We start from the raw sequence: 19,481 nt of genomic DNA, 5'->3' as shown, positions 1-19,481 counted from the left end.
GTGAAAAATCTTGTAAGTGAGGCTAATGTGTCGTAAGGGGTTGACTGCTGCGCCGGTGGAGCTGGTTAGGGTGGTAGAGCCATCCGTGTAGCCGTTATAGAGCGCAGGATCTGTTACGTCGGCTGCAACAGTGACTATTATTTTTTCCTCTCTAACCTTTCTTCCCCCTTTCCCCAGCGCAAGGTAGCCTATGAGGCTCAGCACTGGTTAACCCCCCTGGCTTTCTTTTATGCTCCCCCCCCCCCCATATGCTTGCTTTTAAGTAAATCTTAGGCTTTTGCATAATTTCTTCTATTAACTGCCTAAGACAACACGACGTAGAAAGTGGTATTTCGTTGACCCGCACGCCTGACTGAAATTACGTGTTCCACGTTAAGCTCTATATACGTCCATACTAACATCACTCTACATATCAGGTTAACAGTTCTCCAGAAGTGCTGCTCTGTATAGCAAGCGTTTTCGAACCGTTACCAATAAATGCATATTCACAAAATCTGACAGACCTCTGGAGCTTCAAGCTTTTAAGATTGCCCTCCACTCTCTCAAAATGTGGAGGGTGAGATTGATATATTTGTCTAGGCTTTCTGCCAGTCTTGATCGTTCTCTTTTGTGTTTTAGGCAAATTGACATCAACATTGTATGCTGTATTAGTACGATGGCGGCGTCCAAGGGTGATCATAAAACAACTGTTACGACCGAGGACTTGTAGCTACGAATGCTTAGGAAGCTACACATGCAGAAACTGCACACGAGAACCCCAATGAACTGAAGAAAGATAACACTATTTCGGTAGAGTACTCTGCTCGCGGCAATCGGGAAACTTTAAGCGAGTAGTACAGCATGTAAATAGTAAACAAAAACATTTCAGTTTATTTTGCTCGGTGTCTCAAGTTTCAACAAAGGATTCCTATTAGAACTCGCGCTATTCAATGCCGAAGTTTAAAACATTTTCTTCGTCTTTCCCACGTTCAACAGAGTCGGTGCATCGGTTTGTTGATGACTAGGATGCAGTTTGTCCCTAGTTAACATGACAAAATGTATGGTGATGGCGGTAGTGATAGGGATGAGCTGGTGCGTATGTTATTGTAAGATGAAGATGCTTATTTCAATGCGAGATTACTTTTTAATGATTTTAATTCACTTGAAACATTCTCGTCAATGACGGGCGTCGGTGTGCATTACTTGACGTCGTGTTTCGCCATAACTTGTTAAGAATACAGATTTCGCCAAGGGATACTCACAGTCTTTTCTCATTGAATAGTAAGGCTGAAGCATACTGAAGGGCCCAGGGGCAACATTTGACTCTGTAGACTGCCGAGGTAGAACCGGCCAAGTCAGCTGCGTCGAGGAGAAGGTAGTATCCTGCAAAGCCATGAACAGTACAGCCTTCAACGGGAGGATCGGCAACGTGGAAAGACAAAGGCAATATGTTACCGGTACAGAGGAGAAAATGCAAGCAGTGGAAGTGTACAACTGCTGGGTGTTGTACACAATGGCGCTTCCCTAACATCGTCGTGTGTTACTCTGTTTGTGCGCTGCTCTATTGTTAACAAACGACGCGACAATTAATTAGCATTTTTTCAAGAATTTGCAGAGCGTTTTGCCACAACAAGTGTTCCTTTACACACCTTTATCATGGCCGCGTTTTACAGCGAAACAGTGTGTGACCAGGAGGTGGAAAATGCGACGCTCTGTGAGGGTGCAGGAGCTGTAATGAAGAAGCAGTTCTAGCATGTGCTACATGGAAGGGTCTACGAAACTTGCACTAGCTTCACTTGAGGTTTTGTCAGCATGTGGAGCTAGGGATGATACCTGCCACAGAATGGATCAGTTACCCATAAATTGTTTAAGTTTCTTAACATCGTTTCAGCTAGCGTCACCAAGCGCAAGTTTTGAAGCAGCCACCCCTTAGATGCCTTAAATATTACAGCACATAGATAAAGGGAATCAGCTCCCACAAGAAATGCCATTTGGAAATTATGGACAGAGTCGTTCGTATTGCAGTGGATGTAAAATAGGCAGATACTTATGGTGAGAAAGTTGTCAATAGTGGCGCTGTGTCTATTGCTGTAGTGAGGAACGCTGTAGCCCTAAGCTCAAGATGACGGTCAAAGGGACAGATAAATACGAGCGCTTCCTTCTGCTTGCGGTAGCGGATAACAACGCAGCAGGGAGGGAATGAAACGTCTTACCTTTGGTTGTGCCCAACGTGTGGTCTTTCTGCACACCTGTTGTATTGAAAACTGTAAAACCCCGGTGGCGATACCAATGCGCGCTGTTCATATTCTTTTTGCTGGTCCATCCGCACATGTCCTCTTCGAAGGAGCAGCTTCCGGGGAAAGGACAAGGCGCATTGCCGAGGCTGATGTCGTCCACTGCTACGATTGCTCCCGCGGCATCAGATGTTGTTGCATCGAACACGATCTGTGCAGGCAAAAATGCGTATTGTGCATATTCTCCCTATTTCTGAAATGTTGCTATCTTAACGAGCCCAAGTGCAGAATGAACGTTAGGAGAATAGTACGTATGCCATCGCATATTGTTAATCAAGGGGTTTAGAAAAGTGTACCGCTGCATTCAGTTGTGGTTTTGACATATCTGGGAACCCATCCCCGACAGAAGATTCAGCTGGCAGGTGCACGAAGCTCATGCGTGTGTGTGTGCGGCACTAGAAGAAATCACGTATTCGTCAATTCCATTTCCGTTGGCTCAGGAGAGGGATGCTAACGTTTTCAACTACTTTTTGTGCAGTAGAACATAGATCACATTTCATTAAGTAGATTGTTTGGAAATTTCAACAAAGTGTTCGCCGCAGCCGTCACTTTAGTTAGATATATACCTCTTGTTCATTGATGGCTTAGAATACGTCCTAGGCAGCCTTGTTTGATTAACAGTTTCTGTTTAATAAAACTTGGCAAGTGACGTATATTTTAAAATATATTTCAATATTCTGACGTATATAAATGATTTCATATCACATGAGCCAGCTGGTGATTGGCTGTACGCCCTTCCATAAGTATACAGGCTCAACCATACGAAAGCAGAACATTCAGCTGTAGTCATTGAGAAAGAAAGAAAATACAGTCCTTTTATATATAATTCATCCTATTAAATAGCAGGCCTCACTAAGCGATGAGTTGAGTATTGTAAGCTCTAATGCGTATATGCAGCATAGATAGGGTCGCCGAAGATTTTTGAAGCGGCCCTAGCTGGTATAGTATTCCTGTTGTGTCTATTGTTGTTCGACACCGCAGAATTGCGGCAAAGGCGCTGCTGATGATATGCACGTCAGCGCACCGTGGCCGGCGTCCTTCCCCCATGATACCGACGTCTGTGCTTGCTATGGTTCGCATAGCGGACTTCCTTGTAAAAGAATGAAATTCATTTTTCACAATAAATATTTATGCTGCACCTACCAGATGCCATAATGTCTATGATATCTTTTTGCGCATGTTGTAACTTATGAGAAATATAGTGTTTTCCTTCATCGTCGCTTTAAGCATCGGAAAGAAGCTCATAGATATTTTGGTAATACATGGAATAGAGACGGTAAAGAAGAACTTGCCGTAGGTGTTTCATTGAAAGCGGGTAGGTTAACGGATGCTTGACGCCACTGTTTGTTGTTGTCTTGATATGGGATGTCGACCCAAAGCATGACCTCCAGACCTTTGTTGGTCACGCGGGTGACCTTGAGCATTTCTGAATTTGTACCGGTGAGGAAGAACCAGAAGCGCAGGCACTTCGGCTGACTGGCATCGTACCAACTTTCAGGGCTAACCATGCGGCCGCCAGGAGCCTGTGCCAGGACGAAGCGGCCTGCGATATCGAACATAGTATGAGTGAAGAAAAAGATACAGTTGTGATTGATTTGGCTATATGACGAAGGAATAGCATATGCATTCATACCGTACCATTCCGGAAACATCATCTCTAACTAAACGTCCCTGTGAATTAACACTAAACTACATTAAACTAACAGCATACAAAACACTAATTAGACCCGTCTTAGCATACGCAGCAATAGTTTGGAACCCGCACCAAAAGAACATGACTGACGTATTCGAAAAAAATTCAAAATAGGGCTTTTAGATTCGTTTATTCAAAGTATGCCAGGCAGGAGAGTGTTTCCGCGCTGCGTTTGTAAGCCCGTGTGGCAACTCTCGCTCGCCGACGACAGCTTGCTTGTCTGAAGTTTCTTTTCCTTCTTTGTAACAACTCAGTAAATATAAATAAGGACGTATACCTAAAATCTCCGAACCGTCACTCCAGAAGAACGACGAGAAATGCATACGCCCATTCTTGTCACGTTGTCACACGCTTAAGTATTCTTTTTTTCCCGCAGTTATAGAGTTGTGGAATGACCTGCCGAAGGACGTCGTCAGTGCTCAATCACTTGATTCATTTTTGTCGCTGCTGGAATCTAATTTAGATGCATTGGAATAAGTTGACTGGTATCGGTGTGCAAATAAAGGCAAAAACACTGTATCGCGCATGTACTTGCACATTGTTACACGTGTTCAACAGCTCTCGCATGTGTGTGTTTCATGTTATCTTGTTCCTAGGGCATAACCTTGTTATTGCTATATTATTATTTATCTTGAACATGTATGCTGGCTTTTTTTTTACACCCTTGAAATACTTATATGCATGATTCATCTACTACTTTTTCTTTCCTTGCTGTTGTCGCTGTTATGGTTACCTTGTACTGCGGATTTTCCCTTTTTATTTTCCTAATATGAAGTCCACTTTATTTTGAATGCCCTCTCCTTTATAGGCCTGGAAAGGCCTACAGTATTGAATAAATAAATAAATAAATAAATAAATAAATAAATAAATAAATAAATAAATAAATAAATAAATAAATAAATAAATAAATAAATAAATAAATAACATACCTGTTTCGAATTTTACTTCTGGCTTTCAGTGAAGGCAATGTGAAGCGTTTTCAGAGCATCGCCAGCTATACACAGCGACAAATATTGCGCCCCAGCGAAGGTTGAGGAATTAAGGCCGCCACTGCGACTTGCGATTCATCTGATGCAGTCACGCAAATGCCCAACTTATTTTTACTAAAACTTCATAAACAGTTTATGAGCTAGGGCTTAATCTTAGTCTTCACCCACAGATTGTGGAACAGTAATGAGCATATACGACCCCATCGGCTAGTCACCATCCGCAGATTTTGCAACACTATAGCATGCATAGTTTTACGGCTGGCATAATGTTCAAACCAGGGCATAGAAATTTAATGACAAATTACAGGCCGATCTCTCTCTTACAAGTCTTATCAAATGTATTTGAGAGTGCCTTGTATGTTTGACTACAGAAATTCTTTAATAAGAATAACGTAATCAGTGACATGCAGCACGGTTTCCAAAAAAAAAAAAGAAATCTTATGAAGCAGCACATCCTAATATTAAACACGAAATACTAACAAATATTGAAAATCCAGTGTATACACTAGGTCTATTCATAGACCTTCCGAAAGCATTTGATTCTGTGTGCCATAACTTATTAATAGTTAATAAATAGGAAAAGTATGGTGCACGAGGCATTGTACTGAAACTTTTATGGCATTACTTATCAAGCCGTTATCGGTGTGTCAGTATAAATCTTGATGTTTCATTTCACGCGGAAATCATTACGGGTGTTCCACAAGGTTCAATACTTGGAGTCTTTTAATGTTTGCTTATAATTTACATTACTGACCTGAGCGATATCCCTGAGTCACTGCAATTACCCATGTATGCAGACGATAACAACATTTTTTAAAAGCTGCTGTTATTACAAATCTCGAGTTAAAAGTTAACAATTACATGAAGCAACTCTCTGGCTGGTTACACCATAATAAGCTACAAATGAATACTTCCAAAACGTCATCATCCACGCCACGTCATGTGATACCACAGGGACGTCATATGATATTTGCCCCTACTAACAAACCACGTAACTGCAATTCAAATATTGTTTTAGAAGTTTGGTAATAGATAAAGTAAAAAGTCAGAAATTTCTTGGAGCGCGGTTCGAGGAAGGTTTGGCCTGGAGCATACACGTTGACAAACAGAATTCGGTAAAAGTGCTGGGTGCTTATATAGTCTGAATACCCTGGTTCCTCCATGGTTGAAAATTTCATTGCACTACGCACTATTTCACTCCCGATTAACTTACTGTATATTAGAGGTGTGCACGGGCTCCGGGTAGCCCGAAAGCCCGAGCCCGACCCGGCCCGCGGGCCGGGCTCGGGCGGGCCGACGTATTTTCACCTCGGGTCCGGGCCGGGCTCGGGCTACTTTGAGTTTCATCGGGCCGAGCTCGGGCCCGGCGCGAAGCCCGACTCAAGCCCGAAATATAGAGAATGAGCGGGAATTGTTTTCCAGCACGCATGCAGCGCCGTTTACGCAACCGCCCTTTACCGCTTTTCCTTTCCATTCGCTACTTTAAACAAAAGGGGAGCAGGTAAAGCACTGCCTCTGTTGCACTCCGACAAACAGAGAAGTAACACCACCTGAGCTAGTGACGGCGTCACGCGACTGTTCGCGTTAGATTTAAGGCCAAATCCCATATGAGTGAAAATGCACGCGACCCGACGTAGATCACCTTCGTGCAAGCTGACGCTTGCATGGGCATACCCCATACACGTGAAGGCTTTGGCGAGCGATCTCGATTGTTGCTGGTATGAGACCGTCTACTCGTATAGCAAAAGTGCCGCGCTGTCGCAGGTGTGCAATGCAAATAAAATATTTGTTGCATGTTGGTACGTAAAACGTTTACCGTTGTCTCGCAGTATTTTTTATATGCACGTGAATAATTATTACGTTATTACGTTAATTATTACGTTAACCTTCAAAAAGCCGGGCCGGGCCGGGCCCGGTATTGTGTTTTCGTACGTCGGGCCGGGCCGGGCGGGCTCGCAGCCCTTTGCCGTCGGGCTAGGGCGGGCCTTCGACAAAGTCAGCGGGCCCGGGCCGGGCTCGGGCTCGGAAATACGGCCCGTGCACAGCTCTACTGTATATTGATTTGGGGCACTACTACACAAAACAAATGCAACATATAGATAGAACTGCAAAAACGAGTCCTACGTGCGTTTGAGGGCTATCGTGGACCTTTAACAAAACTGTAGAGCGAAACCTTTTTTTTTAATAAAATGTTTTATGTTAAAGGCAAATCAAGTATACTAGTATGAGTTGTTGCAACACATAAAACAAAACAGAACACAGTATATTATGAATGTATCCATAAATCCGCATTACAGCTTCCGACAACAGCATATGGGAACTCCAAAAATAAGAACGAATTACGGGAAACAGTTAGTCAGTTACCATGTACCTTCACTACTAAACCGACTACGCGACTTCGAGGACAAAGCTATAGAGGCTAGAATAAATCGTACAAAACACTTCTCCTTTCAGGCAACATTGAGTTTGTGTGAATATAGAACTACAGTAAATATTGTCCATTCCTTGTTGCTGAATGATCTTCACGCTTTAGTTGTTGAAGGCAAAACATTTTAATTGTATTCTATCACATTTTTTTTACATTTTCCTGCATACATGTTGCTTTATTTTAGCGACTATTCAGCTGAATCCGTTCGTACGGTAAAATTTGTATGCTTGTGGGCTACGTATGGGATGCGTGCCGAATTGTTGTAGGAGAAGAAGCCTTTCTGAGGCCACATGGCCTTTAGCTCCTGCTTGCTTTCTGTTGTAAACAAGAGAAATAAATTCAATCAATTCAATTCAATTAACTCTCACTAACCCGGTCGAGTGAGGAAGTGCCGAAGCACTCCCCGTCATCTACTCCAAGGTGATCTTTGCTACAGTGACACGAACAGCTATGACCGATGGATACATAACACATTCCACAAGACACTTCCTCACTTCATTCACAACACCGGCCTAACGGCGCACATTTAACACATATATAAACAACAAATATTACGGATTAAGGGCAAGTCTATGTCGCAAAAAAAAAGCTTCCTGGTTCGTCGGTCTTTCCGTCGCTTCCCTAACTAGTGCTGGCAACGGATCATAAGTGTAGCAGCTGACCTCTTAACAAGTAAACGTGGAAGAATGAGCGACGACAACTTTGAAAAACAACTCTTCTTGAATGTTAACGATGTGTAACACTACGTGGCGGTTTTTTTTTTCAAAAAGAGCCTAATGCAGAAACCGAAACTGAGCTAAACTTCACGGGAGCGTAAAGCGCGCCTAGGTATCTTTAACTTCTAAAACAGTTGGAATAAAAATGGGGCAACGTCTGATTCTGACGTAAACTCAAAAAAGGCCTGCGCGGAAAGCGCAGCACAGACACAGCGAAAGCTTGAAGAGCAGCATTTCTAGAGCTCGTTGTAAACTCTCTTGGTGCTACTAATAGAAGTAAACTAGCAAGGTACCCACTACGTCATAAATCACATTATTTGTGAAGTTGGGAAGCACCTACAACGCCATTATTCATCATTCTGCGCAGAAACGAGGTACCAGCTACACATCTGTAAGCCATTATGTGCACTTTTTTGACGTGACGACTGATGAAGACGAAGAATTGTGGCTCAGCCCTTTGTAAAGGGTTGGAAGCTTTCAACGGCTCACCAGTTACATAATTCGCATTGTGTGATTGCCGGTCGCTATTTCGCTCTCCCACAATGCAATATACCATGCGTTGACGTGAGAAAGAGAGAGAGAGAGAGAGAGGGGGAAGAAATTTATTGAGACCCCGAGGAAATGGATCATGCGCTTATGGCCTTCCTTGGCAACCAATACAAGTGCACTTGCGAGGAACCCACTACGCTCTAAATTATTGTAATTTTTGACACGTAGGGAAGCAGGCACTATGCCATTTTTCGTCATTCTACGGAGAGCCGTGGTACCTGCAAAATGCATATAAGGCATTATGCGCACTTTGTTGATGCTGTGCCTCATGACGATGAAGAATTATGGCGGACCCTTTGTAATGGGTTGGAAGCATTCAACGACCTACTCGTTGCACAATTCGCATTGTGTGACGCCTGGTTACAGAATTCGCGTTGTGCGACGCTTGGTGCTTATTTTACTCTTCTACCACGCTATATTGCATATGCTAATGTGATTCCTTCCCGACATGAAGCCTGTATAGGGTCTTTTTGCAAAGCAGTTTCAAGCACCGGCATGGCTCAGAGGTTGAATACTGGGCTCCCACGCAGAGGGCCCAGGTTCGAACCTCGTTCCATCCTGGAATTTTTTTCTTATTTCTTTTTTTTTCTTATTTCGAGCGATACTGGTTACGGACACCGGCGGCTGCGGCGGCGGACAACTACGGCGCCAAAAACGGCCGGTGAAATGATCTCATAACAGCTTTCGCTGTAAAAGGTAGTTTCTAATAAAAAATGAGCAAAGTCCTGCATCTGTTTCAATCAAACTGAGCCACATTCATTAAACCAGCACTGAGTCAAAAATCACCAACACCATATAGCATTTCAAATATGGTGTCAAATTTTGTTACGCAATGAAACAAGAATATCTGAAAGAAACCCGCGAGAGAAACAGAGCTAACAGATAATATTGAAAGAAAAGAAGCTTGTTTGGACCTTGCTTACTCGACCACACCAGTCAAAATATGCTATTACATATTTCAGACTTCCTTGAGATAAGTGCACGTGTAAGAATATTCAGGTGTTGACTATGCGCGCGCCTAAGCGGCCAGATAATGTTCGGTTATGGGTCCGTTGAGCGTAGCGCCATCTAATGGCTCGAGGCGGAGAGCACCCGCGAGTAGCCGAACCACCGTGGTGCCGCATGAGCGCAGCCATGCCCTCTCCTGTTACTCTCTCAATATCACCCCTCGACGCCGCTTGGCGGCTCTTTAAAACTAACACGCCAAGGATGACAAGGCGCCTTTGACAAAGATAGGTCCTCTTACTGAAACCTTAAGCCAGCCTGGCTGAGGCATTTTCTTCTGTTTGAAACGTATTCCACTCCGTGTATCCATCTGTGGGCTCCCTTCTTGACCTTGGAGACCGCAGAAGACTGTTACACGTGTTATACCTCGGTATAATACATGCCTTGATGTGTGGATAGCGTCGGCAACATTCTTACTATGCTGTGCGCATGACGCCAGCAGCTGAGTTCATTGTCAAACGTACAAACACACGAATGATGGCATACAGTGCACCGTGAGTAATTTATAAATAGCCAACGCGTTAGAATGCCTAAATCAAATATTCGATTACCGACTAGTGGGCTTGCGCCTGCACGTTGAGTGTACTTTCTATTCCTGGGCCAGGAAAAATGGCCGTTTCTCCGTTTGCTATGGTTTGCCGTATTTTGCGCCAGCGCAACAACGGTATAGCATTTGTTCCCTCAGGAATAGTGCGTTGGTGTAGCTCTATCTAATATCAAAGTCCGGCAGATGAGGTCTGTGCATTGTGCACTTACCTGTGGGTGACTCGGTGGTGTGATCAGCGGTAGGCTTCAAGCTCCTGCTCGCGCTTGTGCGTTCCCAGTTGTGCAGTTGCCACCCGCAAGCATCAGACTCGAAGTTGCAACTTCCAGCTGCACGACGTTGTACAACCAAGAATTAGGAAATGATCCCCAAATCTACAAGCTCCATACTGGCTGCTTCGACACAGTATTTCACTACACTGCAGTGACAGTTATACTGAAGTATAATAAAGGGACACGAAAGTGAAACAATTAAACAAGTTAGAGTCATCAATTCTCCTGTGAAGACTCTACTGTCGTTAATTTCACCATCAGAGGCTTATTAATAATAAAGGCATAATAATAACAAAGGTCAAAGTATCTTAACTGAAATCTCGTGCCGAAATTTCTGCACACAGACGTGCGCACTGTGCAAGAAGTTTCACAGTGTTCTTTCTTATTTTGGGCACATTGGTTCAACACAATTTTCTGAAGCTTCGTATGCTACGTCCGGGCTCCTAAAGGGACAATGTACTGAATTTTTGTAGATTAAGATTTTTGTATACCCTAGTACGCATCGTCAAAATGTATCAGTCACAGCCAATCCGTGTGGCACCTTCAATGTGGCGTCGCCACCTTTATATTATTTCTAGAAAATTTTCCTCTCATTTACCTCCCTGTCTTTCCTACAGTTTTCTCTCTCTCGTCTTGCTTACCAATCATAGTCTCGCAGTAAGCAGAAAATTGTGGAAATTGTGATAGCGTACTTCACAAACACTACAAATATTGTTTTCCTCTTCAGCGTCCCTTCAAATTTTCACCACCAGCCGTGACGAGGTTTCTAAAACCACACTGTCATCATGAACTACACAGAAAAGGCTAGTCGTACTATAGGCGCTCAAACGTGGACAGAACTTTGCAGTTCCTGTACCTTAAAATAAATGTGAAACTGATCAAACATATGTTTACTTTTACAATGAGGGCTTTTCTGTTTTTTGATGTAGTTCACGAAGGCCTTCGGAAGTATCTCATATATTGCAAAGCTAATTTGCAAATTCTGCACTTACTGTCACTTTTAGGGTGTTAAAATATTTTAATGCTGCGTATCGTGAGCTCATTCTTTCTTCTGTAAAGTGTTTTAACTTTTTAGCAGGTTTTGCGTATACGGAATGATATCATTTGAACTGTTGTCCACTGTCTGACTTTTATATCTCATATGTTGATCCACAATAGCTAGAATTTATCCTACAGAGCCCGCCCCTCCCGCCCCCTCTTTAGAAAATTGAATTTTTTAATGTGTGGTGATTATGACGTTCTTGTGGCGTTCTTGTTTTCCCGCAGGCCTAACAGGAAAAAAAGAATGAAGGAGTTTCAAACTGATATATTTCTCTTCGTTATGAGAAAGCGGAGATTAAATGTGGCTGTGTGGCCACCGTCTATTGTGATGGCGCAGACAAAGCTACAACATGGCTGCGCAAGCAAGCCTTGTATGGCTGTGCCTAATAGTAATCAGCAGAAAAAGGTGTCACTTGATTTTATGTGGAACAACCTTACTGAGCCCATCAGTGAAAGCAAAGCTTCGTAGGAATCTGGGTGCTATAACAGAAGATGCTGAAGGCTTAAAGACGCGATATTAAAATTCTCTGCTAGGAAATATTCAGCAAGTACGACCACCTAGTTGCTCTGTTCACGACGCATAGGTTGACTAATGTAGGTAAATATGAACCAAAAGAGCCTGTTGTAGTAGGTTGCTGAATATGTATATAATATGCATCGTGTCATGCCAATAGCTTAACAAAATCGCACACGTCTTATTTTCTAGAACCTATACAACGATAAAATTACAGTTGTGGTTTTACTTACTTGCTTACGTGCAATAACAAGCCATAGATAAGGAGCCCTATGAAGATTGAGCTCATGCAGCGAAAGCTCGCTCAATTAACTTTGCTTTTCGAGTTTCGGCATTCCAATACAGCATCACTATTCACAAATGTATTTCTGCCCGAAAGAATTGAAAATTATCGGTGTTAATCAGCTCGCACTGCAATGACATTGTTCACCAAATTTGGGTTTAGGCGTTAAAAACAGGGCGAGAAGGTCTGTATTGCATTGCAAAGAATAGAAGGGGCCGCAGAGTTCTATTCTATTCTTTGACTTCTTTGGCAGGTTTTATGCTCGCAAAGTTGACTGGCTGTCCATATTTATTCTCTTCATGGTGCCTGCCTAGCGTCTATTATTAATGAGAATGCTTGCCCAATACGGTTCCGGTTATATGATTCTTTCCCGAATAAACTTGATCGCTCAAAGCGGAAGACCTGCATAAAAATTGTGATTGTCCTAGCGAAACAGTATTTGAAACCTTAACTGAACATAGACGCTATGATTTATTAACAATTGTTTTTCAGTATGCGTCTGGTAATGAAAAAGAGCAATGTATACTTTTCGTGAGGACTATATATATATATATATATATATATATATATATATATATATATATATATATATATATATATATATATATATATATATATATATATATATATATATTCTTTTTTTTCAAAAGAATATTCCTGGCTATCAGTTAAAATATATGAGAAGAAGTCACAGTGAAAAACATAACATTTATTCTGAGCTTTCGGCCGGGGTCCGGCCCAACATCGGTTGTTGTTTTAGATGCGGACGTGTGTGTATATGTATGTATGTGCGTGATTATATATATGTATATATACATGGATATATGTATGTGTATACGCTTGTATGTGTGTGTGTATGCAGGTTACATATAATGGCTCATTTGTTGAAGTAAATGTCTGATGTACGCCCTCATTCCGCCTATCCTGCATGCTGGCAAAAAGAATTGTTTGGCGCAGTGCAGACACGGCACAAAAGGAAGGTGCACAAGGAACAAAGACGAGGTAATTTGTGTCAGTATGCACCAACTAGGCCCCCAAAAAGTCCTATTATGTCCTGCATCTGTTCTTAATATTGCGCACCGGCGAGCCGCATCTGTGACTTTGCGGGCGGTCCTTGATGAGTGCCGCCAGCGCATGCAAGGCCCCCGAGGTAAGCGGTCGACTTCAATGGCCACACCGAACCCCATCCCTCAGCTGCACGGGTGGGCACGCACTTAACGACTTTCGGCGCGCTTCTACAAGATAACACGCTGAACAAAGACACACGCGCTGTGCGTTGACATCCGGCGTCCGTGACCATTTTCCCTTTCATCCCGAAGTGTATGGACCTTCGCTTTTGGCGCGGTAATCGCGTGCTTGCCTTGTTCACCCGTTAATCTTTTTTTTTTCTTTTGTTCTTCCGGAGCCGCATACGTAGCCCTGTTTCTTTCGCCCTGTCTATTTCCTATTTATTTCTCGTTTGTTTGTGTGTTCTGACTCCGCCTCTTGTCAAGTTCTAACAAATTGCGACACTGTATGTCAGTATGTGTCTCTCCCTCTCTCACTTTCTTTTCTTTTTCTTTTTTTTTGCTCTTGTTGTTTTGGCCACTCCCCTTGTCCCGTTCCAACGAATCGTGACGATGTATGCATAGAATAAATGTTATCTCAGAATAAATGTTATGTTTTTCACTGTGACTTCCTCTCATATATATATATATATATATATATATATATATATATATATATATAAATTCACCGTAGCTCAAATATTTATTGGAATGACATCTACAATCACCACATCTGCAATACAAATGTTGTCAATAATATTTCGTGAGCGCAGAAAAAGTACAGAATAATTGCAACGAATGAACAAAAAAGTTACGTACAGTTGTCGCTAGTGCACCTGGAGTCATTGAGGACGAGGTTGTCAATGGCGATGACGCCTCCACGGCTGGAGAGAAGCACGGCTTCAAAGATCAGCTGCGATAAGTTAAAAGAAATGTCCGAAAGCAGTGACTTATGAGAAACACTTTGAGTGGTCACTGATGAACGTCCCCAAAGAGCCATATCTGTGTTTCAGTCACTGCTCTGCCAGTGCTGCACAGGCGCACCTTGGTACTTTACCTAACAACGGCAGATTCGAATCTGCACAATAATATAATAATAATTAACCGCTTTACTACAGCCACTGTAGGATAAACAAGGTACGAAATGGCGCCACAAGATTTGCACTTATCGTCATATCGCATGGGTATCAGTCGCTTTTGCAAGAGCCTAAATTTGCCAAAATGATGTGCTTCAGGATGGGAGCAATGCTCAATCCAGTGAAGAAACTTTCATTTTGCATAAAGATGTCGTTTTTCCGCTGTACATTACTGGAACCAAGGTAGGTGCTTAGCAGCTCTAAAAGCGAACACTACGGCAATAACGGAACGTGACAAGGATGACTTGCAATAGCAGCCTTCCGGAATAATTTTAGTTTTCCTTCATTGCCTAGTACTTTTAGTAGTGACTCACGAGCTTCCTGTTGACTGTTTTAATAGCGAAGATGTATATGTCTGGGTGTAAGCATGGTAAATGGCTGGCGATTCCAAAGCACGCGAAAACTCCTAGCACGTACGTGCCACAGAATTTCGGCAAGGCCACTACTTACTACCGGTCCACAGAAAATGATGAAGCGCAGGTGCAAATGCGCAGCGAGTGCAAAAATAAGAGAGAAAGGGAGGCGCGCCACTGGCTACGCCATCAATGACGTCATTCTTTCCGTAAGAAACACAAATGCTTTAATTAACCTTCGGTAATAATCCCATGATAAACACCGCAGCCGTACGCTTCTACTTCCCTGATTAACCATTTGTACGGATTGCTTGGGCGGTGATATTTTGTTTTTATCGATTTATGGCTTTATTTTTCATCTAAACACATCTGCTGGGCATTCAGCCTAGAGTTAAAAACCGGTAGCAATAGTTGATTGTTCGCATTTTAAGCTCTTAATACGCGCTTTCGTTTATTCATCTTTTGACAAATTTGTCGCGGGGTACCTGCGAGCAGTTCCGTTTGCCGTTGCGCAAAAGATGGTCACGGTGAAGAAGTAATGCGCTGACGCCAACAGTGCAGGAGTACGAGAATGTAGAGAGAATGTGTCCTCCATTCTACACAAACAGTCCGTTTCGCGTAACTTGCAAAAATGTTGAGGAAAGGGCGGGAATAATGGTGGTTTTTACCGCACCCGACAAGCCTGCGAGAATGTGTAGGACGGTTAACCAAGAAGATAAGAATTGTGTGCGCGCTAAGACGCATCACTAAAAGCTTATGCTGTGCGCTGCAAATGCGGTCTACGCAATTTCATTGACTTGCGGCGCGTCATACGTAGGACAAACGGTAAGATACACAAATTACGGATCGAAAGAGCATAAGTACAGCACAACAAATGTAGTATCAGAGCATATAGGTATTTGCTGTAGGGAGTGAGTATGCGCGCCACTATTTGAAAACACCACAATCATGCCCAGATCAACAGACAGGTCAACAAGGGAGATCGCTGAGGCCCTACAGAAATAAAAAAGTTGGATCAATCCTGTCTCAGCATGCCGTCAGTTATGCTCTGAAAGAAAAATGCCCCATCCCTTACAGGACCCATTTTACAAGCCTAGTAGGCTTGACCATGTGATGTTCTTTTATGTCTCTTGCAGTTCCCTATCTTCCTTTTATTCATGTACATGCAGTACTATTCTGCGCATCCACTGCATAAACCTTTAGGTGTTTGTGCGCGTCCTTCCTCTTCGTCTGGTCCCTTGTGCCCTCTGGCGCTATTTTACTACAAGTATGGACTAACTAGCCCAAAAATATGTATTGACAAGTTTTGACAAAACTTGAAATTCGGCAACATGGTGCATAGCTGACGGGAAATATTGTGCTCAAAAACAGGACAAGTCACCAGAACGAGAGAGACAGGACGGGCGCCCGTCCTGCCTCTCTCGTTCTGGTGAATTGTCTTGTTTTCGCGCACAAAATGTTAAAGGTTTTGAATACGTTTCAAAATTTTGGGGTGCTCGAATATTTAGAATACTAAAGAAAATTCGAAGTTAATACCAAGCCATTCGTACTCAATATTTGAATTATCAAATATTCAAACACCCTAAATGTAATTACATCATCAAATATGTGTGCCTATGTGTGTGTCTGTGAGCTTGTGTACTTGTTTACATAGCAATGGTATCGACTCCGGAAACTGAAAACTCAGGTGGCTCGCGGCAGTTTACTGGACTGCGATTTTAACGGGAAAACCGCACGTATTACCTCACGCCTGCGGTACACAGGATCTTGTGCATGCATTGTCATGCACTGTTGTTGCACTCTAAGCCTCCTTGCCGGGATAAGGCAAGCACGTAACTAATCCCGAAATAAACATCAAAATAATCAATTTCTTCAAAATACCACGCAAGCGACAGAGCGCGCTGACAAGAGTGAGCGTGACATCACATGGGACTGTGTGGGTCCGCCGGGTGGTCGTATGCAATGCTGCTTCGTACGCCTGCAGTTGCTCGAGTGGAACCATTATTTTCTTGTGAACTTGGCGCTCCAGTTTCGCTTATTGCTTATTGCTGCATAAGACCTGTTGTGCTCTGGGGTTTGTTTGAGTTCACCCGATCTGAGTCTTCGTGAGTTTCGCGACGGCAAGAGCTTACGGGCGAAGCCGTACCGCCTTTGGTTGCGGCAACAAGTCTCCGTCCAAAACGCTCGATGCCATGCTCGATGCATCATGAAGACGAGTGCGTAATGCATGTCGCTGAATTTTGGCGTAGCTAGTGGTGGAAGGCGGCGAGCATGTAAGCGAAAGGCTGATGCAGTGCCCACGATTTACCATTCCAAGCTGTCAGTGCCTGCGCGAAAAGAATATAACCGAAAAGAATAGGAATAGGGATTGCTTATGACTTAATGAAATGCGCAGCGATGCTGTTGCCGTAGGATTTTGCAGTTATTACACATAAATCGCGGTTGTTGCATAAGCAAGAAAATACACTGCTTCAAGTGCTTTTGTTGATGTACAGGCGTGTTGAAACTCTGCGATTGCACTAAGGTGCCTTGCAGCACACATATTTGAAGGCACAGATGAGCTCTCGCAATGTAACAAATTAAATGCGCAAGCATTGAGCGGTGTCATTTTTGGCGTTTTTAGCGTGCTGCTGTCGAGGAGGTCAGGCTCAGTAAGCGGCGGCCATCGGCATGTGCTCTTCACACATTAGAGGCAAGCGCCAGGGTCAGAGCGCCTTGCTGGCGATTGTCGCGAAACTCCGAATACTCATTATCACCGTCTTTCACATGCAGCTTGCTTGTCATATGCTGCCGGTTGTGGGCGCACTTCTTTCAAGTTAAACAGAATATGAAGCGCCAAACGGAAGCGTTTAGATAAAAACGAACACGAGGTGGTTGTCACCATTCCCGATTTTAATGAAATTTACTATAGGCGCGCGGTTCATAACCAGAACAATGATTAAGAAGTTAGGTTAGTGACAAAAATTTTGTCGTCATACAAAAAATATGAAGTTTTACAGTGAAAACACATTTTCGCCAATTTCGCGATTTCTGAACATTGAGCGAAACAAGGAAAAAAACGGCGCAGTTGTTTCCAATATTTACTCTTAACAAAGAACAAGTGTGAAATGCAATTACATCAATATTTGATTTACCTTTCCTGTTGAGAGAATTTAGAGGAAAAAAAAATCACCGACATGGTAAACACCTCAAGATATATGCATTGTTGCAAACTAGTCAGACTGCGGGTAAGTAAACTCATAATAGACACAAAGATATATAGGCTGTGGGCTTCCTTTAAATTTTTTTTCTGTGGTTCTCGCGGCCGCCGTTATACTTTAACAATGTGCTGAAACGTATGTGTCTAAACAATAACACCGAAGTTTGAGGCTAGTTTTCTCGAGAAGGCAATCTTAATTTTTTTAAAAATCTATCGGATTGATATCAAGTACGTTTCTACGACCCTGCTTAAAAATTGCCATTTGAGTTGCTAAGATTCCGTATCTGACGAAATTAGTATGCGAACGCGACATTACTTGTGTGCTGCAAGTTCCCTTTTTTTAGCTTTGACGCGAGCATCAATAGGAACACAAGTACCATAGTTTACTAGGGGGTGCGAATATTTAAAAAATTCGAATAACAAATCGAATATCGTTCTATTCCATTCGGTACTCGAATCAAATAGGGTATATTAGAAATACCGAACGCTCTCGAACACTTTTCGAATAATAAGCACCGATGAAAAAAACCACAAAGGAACGAAATGTTTAAACAGATTGGCGTAACGTTTCTTGTTTTAATTGTAGAATTACCACGATGCATGCAGCCCAAGGTTTTAAGGGAGTATCGATGCTAGATTGATCACAGGATGAAGGTATCCTTGCTTAAAAATCAAGTGTCGTCGTAGTGACGGAATAATTAACCCACTATCTTCATGATGACCTTCATGATGATGTTAACTCATTAATATTGTTTAATATTTATATATGAGCCTTATTTAAAATTTGTTGAAAAAGTGACCTGTTAAATGCTGTAGTCCCTGCTTCATTTAACCTCTAGTTGCCAAAATATTTCTAAGGCTATAGTTGCTGCTGTATGCGAATTTGCCTCAGTTTACATTATTGTAGTATTTTGTTGTCGGTTTAAAGTAATCATAATGACCCGTTGCTAAAGCTTCTGAATATTTGCTCAAATAAAATGTGGAATTCTTGGGCTGTTTCGAAAATGGTTACATAGCTACTCTATAATGCTGCTTAGAAAAAAGATTACTTTATTATACAAGAACAACCGCGCTAGAAAAGACAAGCACCAAGAAAGACACGACAAAGTCGCTGTGTCATGTCTTCCTTGCTCGTGAGCTTTTTTAGCGCTGTTGTTCTCGCATAATGAATTACCACCAATTAGCCCAAGTATCTCTTCCAGTACTTTCACTTTAATATTCGAAAGCTATTGGAAAAGTATTCGATTGGTATTCGATACGTTGCCGTCGCTATTCTATTCGTATTAGATTCGGTTCCACTATTCACTGTTCACACACCGATATACCACACCATTATTTCTTACGGATATACCAGTGCAGCAAATGGCATCAAGTACTTCATTGTCCGAGGACATGTATTGGTGTAAACGCCTAGAAAAAGCGCGCAAAGGAAACTATTAC

At 42.6% G+C, this 19,481-nt stretch overlaps 1 protein-coding gene across 1 annotated transcript in view; it reads right to left on the bottom strand.

Annotated features, from left to right (window-relative positions):
* The window catches only part of LOC119383812 (MAM and LDL-receptor class A domain-containing protein 1), a 167,892-nt gene that overhangs the window by 62,469 nt on the left and 85,942 nt on the right, over nt 1-19,481 (bottom strand). Inside the window, exons 24-28 of the mRNA XM_049412968.1 lie at nt 14,173-14,266; nt 10,410-10,526; nt 3,566-3,816; nt 2,193-2,424; nt 1,242-1,362 (exon numbers count right to left, since the gene is read on the bottom strand). Of these exons, the coding sequence (XP_049268925.1) occupies nt 1,242-1,362; nt 2,193-2,424; nt 3,566-3,816; nt 10,410-10,526; nt 14,173-14,266 (815 nt within the window). The remainder of the gene's footprint in view (nt 1-1,241; nt 1,363-2,192; nt 2,425-3,565; nt 3,817-10,409; nt 10,527-14,172; nt 14,267-19,481) is intronic.

The sequence above is a fragment of the Rhipicephalus sanguineus genome, chromosome 2 (genome assembly GCF_013339695.2).
Source record: "Rhipicephalus sanguineus isolate Rsan-2018 chromosome 2, BIME_Rsan_1.4, whole genome shotgun sequence".
Classification (NCBI taxonomy): Eukaryota; Metazoa; Arthropoda; class Arachnida; order Ixodida; family Ixodidae; genus Rhipicephalus; species Rhipicephalus sanguineus.
The sequence above is the reverse complement of the archived record's forward strand: the minus strand, read 5'-3'. Positions and strand labels throughout refer to the sequence as shown.